The sequence below is a fragment of the Haplochromis burtoni genome, unplaced genomic scaffold (genome assembly GCF_018398535.1).
Source record: "Haplochromis burtoni strain Fernald_Lab_line unplaced genomic scaffold, NCSU_Asbu1 Contig_125, whole genome shotgun sequence".
NCBI lineage: Eukaryota > Metazoa > Chordata > Actinopteri > Cichliformes > Cichlidae > Haplochromis > Haplochromis burtoni.
In genome coordinates this window covers 1,346,271-1,353,755 of record NW_024582486.1, presented here as the reverse complement: position 1 = coordinate 1,353,755, position 7,485 = coordinate 1,346,271, and the positions used below count along the sequence as shown (strand labels likewise).

At 37.5% G+C, this 7,485-nt stretch overlaps 1 protein-coding gene across 1 annotated transcript in view; it reads left to right on the top strand.

Annotated features, from left to right (window-relative positions):
* Nucleotides 1-576: 576 nt before the first annotated feature.
* LOC102303556 (neurexophilin-4) overlaps nt 577-7,485 on the top strand; it is a 47,751-nt gene continuing 40,842 nt past the window's right edge. The window contains exon 1 of the mRNA XM_005929703.3: nt 577-1,086. Coding sequence (XP_005929765.1) covers nt 1,033-1,086 — 54 coding nt within the window. The 5' untranslated portion in view covers nt 577-1,032. The remainder of the gene's footprint in view (nt 1,087-7,485) is intronic.

Here is a 7,485-nt window from a genome sequence, read left to right as displayed (position 1 = left end):
GATTGTTTAGCAGTCACAAAAAGGAGACAATGGCATACATTAGTGTTAGACAGTGTCTGTCTGTCTGTCTATCTATCTATCTATTAAAATGCAAATTGATTCCATCCATGTTAATAAATCCTGCATTACAGCCAAACAAACTAAGAACAAACTATATGAAGATGTCATATAGGAGGAAGTATCACACAAGACTTGTGCTAAAATTCCCTGCAATCTATGTGTTGATTAGTGTATAACATATCTCCTCAACTAACGTCAAAAACAAAAGCAGTCAAAGCAACGGGGGACGTTTTTTCAAACTGACTGATTTGTCCAACTAATGAGTCAAAAATATTCAATTTGCTGTCGCATATAACAAAGAAAGGGGGAAAACAACTTTGGAAACTTAAAAAAGAGACGTTACGCTTAAAAATCAGTCCAGTGTAAATAAATATCCAACAAAAGCATCCTGTTTGACGAACAGAGCGTCAGATAGTGTCAGCAGTCACCTCTCGGTGTAAACACTGACTGGACAACATCATCTACATGCAGTTGTGGTCAGTGCGGTTTCCAATAAAGGAGAAGCAGCTGTGCGCCGTGACGCCCGCACGAAAACAGGGAGAGAAAGACAGAGGGGGTGGGGGGAGGAGAAGGAGAGATAGGGCGCGCGACAGATCTCATCTCTCAAAATCAGCCAGTTAGTATCACAAAACACAAGAAGCGCAGGTGATCTTCAAACGTTCCGCTGTTTGCCTCCACCTTCCAAACTGACTTTCGCACCAAACTTCCGTCAGACGTCCAGCATGAGCGGAGGCAAACACCATGGATGTGCCACATGAGGCGGACCGGAGAAACTGAAACCACCGCTCAAAGTTTGTCTGTAGAAATCACTGTGACTCCGACTAAGCAAACAAACAACTTTATCCGTGTTTTTCTCAAAAACATCACTTGTCGCCTGCCACTTGGGATTGCTTGGATTCCGCGGTGTGTCTTTATATGTTCAGCTGGGGAGACGCGTAGCTTTTCGGCGTGGTCCGCTAAAAGGAAGGTGACATGCAGGTTCTCAGCTGGACCATAGTTCTCCTGAGCCAGTGGATCCTACGGAAGGTGAGTTAACTGTCATATCGAGAAAAGGGAATTAAATGTGTGATGGTCCACGGAGATTTGGATGATTTCGTAGAGAATCGTCTTCCTTCTTCCTTTAGAGGTTTAGTTTCCTAGAGATCACTCACCTGAGAAAATGATGCAAGCAATAACCTTTTACTATTTCCTCGTAAGAAATCGCATTTTAACTGCGTAAATCCTCCAGTTAGTCTAACTTGGCTTAAAGTTCTATCTTCAAAACACCAGTTTAACCACGAAACAGACAACAACACGCCTGTTTGGAGGCTTAATTTTGCTTTATTTGACTGCAGAAAGGGTATGGTGACTTTTGCCCGTCTCCAAAAGGCGCAGATTTCTGCTGTCTGAGCATTTCCCCTATTAAGAAGCCCCCTCCTTATCTAGTTATCTATTTGTGCTCTTAGCAACTTCCTCTAATTTTCCTTCTGAAGTTAAACGCGCCCGTGGCTTCTTTTATTATCTCGTCATCGCTATGGCAAAGAGTTTGTGCGCCTAGTTTGGCTGCTGCAGCTGCTGCTGTGTGTGGATGAATATGCGCGTGCACGCACACGCGTGCTCAGTCGGCTGTGCACATTATATTAGAGTTTCTTCTTTTTTATTCTTTACACTGACTGTAATAATGCACAGACTTCCACACATGACAGAGTACAATACAGTACAACAGAATACAATAGAAGGCTGGCTGTCCCAGCAGATACACAGCATCTGTGCTCAGTGTGTCTTTGGCCTTAGCTAAATAAAAGAGAATAAAAACATGACCTTTCACCATATTCTTCCTCTTCTCCCTTTTCCCTACCTGTGACTCCTTCATCCTCCTCTTCATCTTTGCTCAATTTAGTTTTTCTCCAGTTTGGATCTCTTTATCACTATAATACGCCGTTTAATGCGTCTGCAAATAGAGTTTTGGTTTGTTTTTTTTTAAATAAAAAACTGTGAAACTGTTTAATAATTCTTGAATTTTGACAAAACATTTTAATTAGCTTTTTTTTTTTTTTTAAAGTGAAGACTGTGAAGTCTTATTAACAAGAAAATTCTGCTTGATTTAAGTGACAAAGTGTATGAAAAGATGGCAGCTGGGCGAAAAACCTTGAGATCCAACAGATTTGCCTCGTGGCCGACAATAACCAATATTCTCTCCAAGCAAAAAAACAAAAAGTGACTCAAAAATGACTTGTCTGTTCTGCAATTTTTTTAAAGACTTTTTGCTGCTGGCAGATTGGGGTTAGGTTGTATTGTGACAGGTAATAGCCCCTGCACTTCTTTTGAAGATTGAATGCAAATCATTTCACCTGCCAAGTAGGACCGCTAAGGCTCATCATGAGAGTGCCACTAGATTCAAGTATTAGGACTGACTTGGTAATAGATTGAATCAACCATGCTTTTCTGCAATGTGCCATTTGAAATTGTTGCGATAGAGATGAAGGAGGACAGAATCTTGTTTGTTTTCACCAACTATGCCGTGTAGATGATACAGTGATTTGGCTGGCATAATATGACAAGTTGCCTCCTTGGGAGCACTATTAGGTTGAGGGATTAAGGAGTGACGAGCTAAAGGAGGCAGTGAAGAAGTGAAGGCAGGTGAAAAATTGGGTAAACAGCGAGGAGGCATGAGGGAAAAGACAAGTCAGCAGAAGGAAAGAGAGGGCTACACTAACCACACCTCTAACTTAATTTGACCACCTTTAATGGTCTATTAGAGTAACTTAAAGGGCTGTTTAAGTACACGTGTAAGTGCATAAGTGAGTTTGCAAGGGAAGACGGGGAGACAGAGCGAGAGAGAATCGGAATTCTCGCAGGATACCTTAAACTCATTTTATGGTTTTTGACAGCATTTAAAATGTAAAACCTATTTTGTAGATCATTTCCATAATATCTTTAAAATGAATTTGCTTTAATGTATTTGAATGGGTGGTTTTCATATTCATGCAAAAAAAGAAGAAGAGAGAAACCTAATAAAACAGTTGCACTTCCTTCATAATATGTCCTCTGCTGCGATATTATAATTTTTTCCACCTTGTGCTTTGAAATGATAGCTACAGTAACAGTACTACAAAAGAAGAAAAGACGTGTGAAAAGCTTCTTTGCTGTTTTATGCTCCCTGTAGAAACAATAGCATTAGCCAGCATCTCAGCCTGACAAAATCCTCTTATCTCCCCCCATAAAACAACTAGCTATATACCCCAGGGATATTTCAGAAACTGAGTTGCTTTAATTTCATTATATATAGTCCTACTTCCTTTGCAATCATGTCTCATGTATTCTGCATAGCTTTGCGTTTCCATAGTCTCCGTAAACGTGTGTGAGAAATGCAGCCGAGTATGTTTCCATGCCTCAAGTGCGTGCCTACATATTATTCACTTATTCGCGCCATTGTGGGGGAAAAAATCTGGGCTATCAGAAACAGCAGGATCAGATGATTTTCCATCAGGGATTAAAGCAGGTGGTTGGTGGTTTCCTTCCCACTTGCTGTCTTTTTGCCCATCCTTCTGGCTGTCTGCGGATCATGTGAACTGTCAAGCAGACAGGAGCCACCACTGGCCTGTAATCTGCACAAATTATACTCTCCATTTACAAAGCGATTAGATATGTAATCTGATAAAACATGATGACTGAAGCAATCACATTACTGCTGTATGTGTTGCCTCTGAAATTATTCCCTGAGATCAAAGAATTAACCTACAAAAATAGCACAGATTCATACTGTATTTTAATTTTTTTTTTAATTTCAGTTCTAAGACAGTTTGCTTAAGGTCAACCAATGATCCATTTTATTTAATTTGATTTCTCCTTTTTCGACAGTACCATGCCCCATTTTTGACAAACCATTACTTGTGAAATGAGTCATCCCTTGCTTGATGCAGTGAACACCTCGGGCTTTGTATTAGCCTTAAGGAGAGGGAATTTAAATGTGCGAAGATTGATGTAAAATAAAACATTACATAGATTCTGCTTTGCATAAAACCACAATCATCATTGTTTAGTTGTTGGAGTGCACGTAAGACTGTAAATGCAAGCTTGATTGTATTTTGATCATTGAATTATTGCACTGTTTTTAAAATTTTGCAGAGGTAAAGTTGGGTACTAACAACCTTAAAATCCCACTAGTGTTATGAAAACTCTAGATGATCCACTTATAACAAATGGAGGCAAGCAGCAGGCAGAAAATCACTATAATGGTGCCAAAATTAAATTACAAACAAAGTGTACAACCCTCTGTTTGGCAGACAGCTCAGATACATGTGGAGTTGCAAGAAAGGAAGTATTATGTGTGAAATTATTGATAAGGCAATGGTATTATTTTTAAGATGCATGGAAAGAGAAAGACAGAACATGCTGCAGATTCTGGAAAGAGCTGCTGCTCTTCTCACGGCTGAACAGGCCTTTGCGGGTGTTTGCTTCTTTCCCTGTCAGAGCTTTCAGTTTCTGTTTGACATGCAGATAGAAAACATGACCCTGGGTCAGGCTTTCAGTTACCTTTCATGCACTGTGAATTTATTTTTCCAAAGTTTTTTTATGTAGTTTAATCCAATTTTCTTTATATAATGCAAAAATTATAACAACAGCTACCTCGACGTGCTTGCAACCTTTGAAGCCAAAGCACAACACAATCTTTAATATAATATTCAACTCTCAATGCTGATAATTATTAGTTATAGGGAAATGGATGCAAACTGCATTTCGTTGCCTTGTACCTGTGACATGTACAATGACAATAAAGTTGAATTCTATTCTATTCTATTCTATTCTATTCTATATGTTCAGTTGCTTAAGTAAGAGTTGTGATACTGACAACAGTCATGCATGCATGTAATGAGCTTCAAATAAAGTATTCACTAAAAGTGCTCATAAAAACGAAAAAGGATCCCCGCAAGAACCAATCTTTTTTATATTATTCTACTAGATTATTGTTGCGCATGCATTAGTATTTAAGCAGGATTTTACTTTTGGCCAAACCAGTTTAATCTATACAATCAGTTAGTTTAATCAGTATCAGTTAATCCTATCTTTATTAACTGATCAGTTGTAGCCTCCAACTTTAAAGTAACTACAGCTGTAAGTTATTTATAATCAAGCAAGTTGCAAAAAATGGAAATACTACAGTACAAGTGAATCACAGAACAGCCCTGAAGTGAAAATGCTCAGTTATATATCACTATCACAAGGGTTTATTTTCATGTAATTCTGATTTTACTTCACAATTTCTATTTTTGTGTTGCTTCATGTAATGGTAGTGTCATCACAGCTGGTGAATTTGCATTCAAACTTTGTAATACAAGATTTCTAAGACTTAATTAATTTCGCTGGTTCTATATTTTCTGCCAGTTTTAATTCTGAGGATAAAAGTACGGTCATGCTGCTAGTAGTTGATGCTATTTCTAAACGCTCTAAGTTACCCAAGAATAAAAAAACCAGGGGGAACTGATCCAGGTGAATTTCCTTAAATTCATATATACAACAAAAGCACGGGTCTTAAAAAGCACAGGTTTTGTCTAAGTGTGAAAAATTCTAGTATAGAAGCTGTTGTTGATGTATATTGGGCTGTAAATGGCACGTCAGCTCCTTTCCTTACTTCATTCTGCCAGTCTGAAGCAGAACATGAAAACAGACTTTTTCAGTTGAAGAGAAATATCAGGGAAGCAAAATTCAGGGTTCCCTTAAAGTTCTAAAAACTATTTTTAAATAAATTTTAAATATGAATATTTTGCATGTGTCAGTCCTCTTTTACATGTCCTGTTTTACACCTACTTAAAACCAAACTATATTTGTGTTACTTTGTGAATTAAACACATTTTCAAAATTCACAAAGTTTTTTTTAATAGTTATTAAACTCTCACTCTGATTGACACCATCATAGTACAATCTGTTCAACGATCAGTAACAAGGTAAAAAGGTTTAGTCATTAAGAGCGAAAAACTGTGAATACGTTGGAGTGCTATTTGAATGAAACGTGAAACAATTTTCCTTTTTGTTTAGTTGTTGTTCATTTTTTCTATTGTAGGTGAAACATTTAAAAAATTTTGCCTCATCATTATCAGTAAAATGATCAGTACCATGCAGTCGTGTATCACTTTACTGCATTGATGGTGCTAATTCTGCTAGCACTGTTAGCTTTTCTCTGCAGAAAAGAGAGAGGAAGAAAATAATATAGCACGTAGGTATTGGTAATTAAATACAAATAAAGCTAAACTTTAATTATTAATAAAGTGGAACACATTTTCAGTCATATTTTAACAAATTGATAAGTTAATAAATAAAAAAACAATTAAAAACACATAAAATGAGCTGAAAAATGTACATTTTATATGCTGCATCTTGAACCAAATGCTGGCGTATTAGGCTGACCAGTTTCCTTAAAGCTAAAAATACCAGCAAAGTGAAAATCCAGAACCCATCACCTGAAATATTTGAACGTTTATAAGACTAATTCATGCTGATGCAGTGACGTTAGTTGGGCTGTTTGTGTGTTCTTGTATCAAATTGAGGGCTTGTGCAACAACTGCACGTGTAAACTCGCTAAAATCATCGGTTCACCCTTTTAACAGTACCATCCCCTGTAAAGGATCAGATGAAATTTAACTTAACTCTTAGTGTTTATTCCATGTCTGCTGTTTTCTATAAATATTCCAGAAAAACAAAATTTTAATTAAATTAACTAGGACAAGCCACTTATAGTAAGAAACAAAAGCAGTTTTGCATGAAATAAGCCGGTTTCTCTGTTGAATTTTGCAAACTAGCCCGCAGCTGTCAGAGGAGTCTTGCTTTGGTTTAGACTGACTGGGCTGTGAGTGCCAGATGGTGGGCTTTCACATTACTGCAAATAACACTGGCAATCGGTTGGAGCTTTTATGTTGGAAAGAAACACATGGAAATCAGAGCGGCAGAAGCAGACAACTTGAATAAATTCCCCTTTTCGTGTCTCGTCTGGTCTCTATTGGTGCTTCAGGAAGCTCAAGTTAATAGAAAATGGTAAACACAATGTCTTTTGTTTGGTAACAGTTTAAAGCATCATGGGAGATATGGCAAAATGTGTTTTCATTGGTTTAATGTTTGGTGATTCATCTTTACTGGCTCAATGAAACATATCTTACTGTGTTCCTGTGTCAATCTGAATTCAGCAAATGAGAGTTTAATAACTGAAAAAGGCTTTAGTGCTGCTGATTGCATGTACAGTTTTCTCTTTCATAAAACAATAATGGGGAGTTTGGGGAGCTTATTCACTAATGATTCACATCATTCTTTTGTATATAACATCATAATCTGCAAATTAACACAGTTGTTAAAAATACTGTCCTTAAATTATAGAAACTGTGTTGTAGGGTGTATTTATGTAAAACACACACACACACACACACACACACACACACACACACACACACACACACA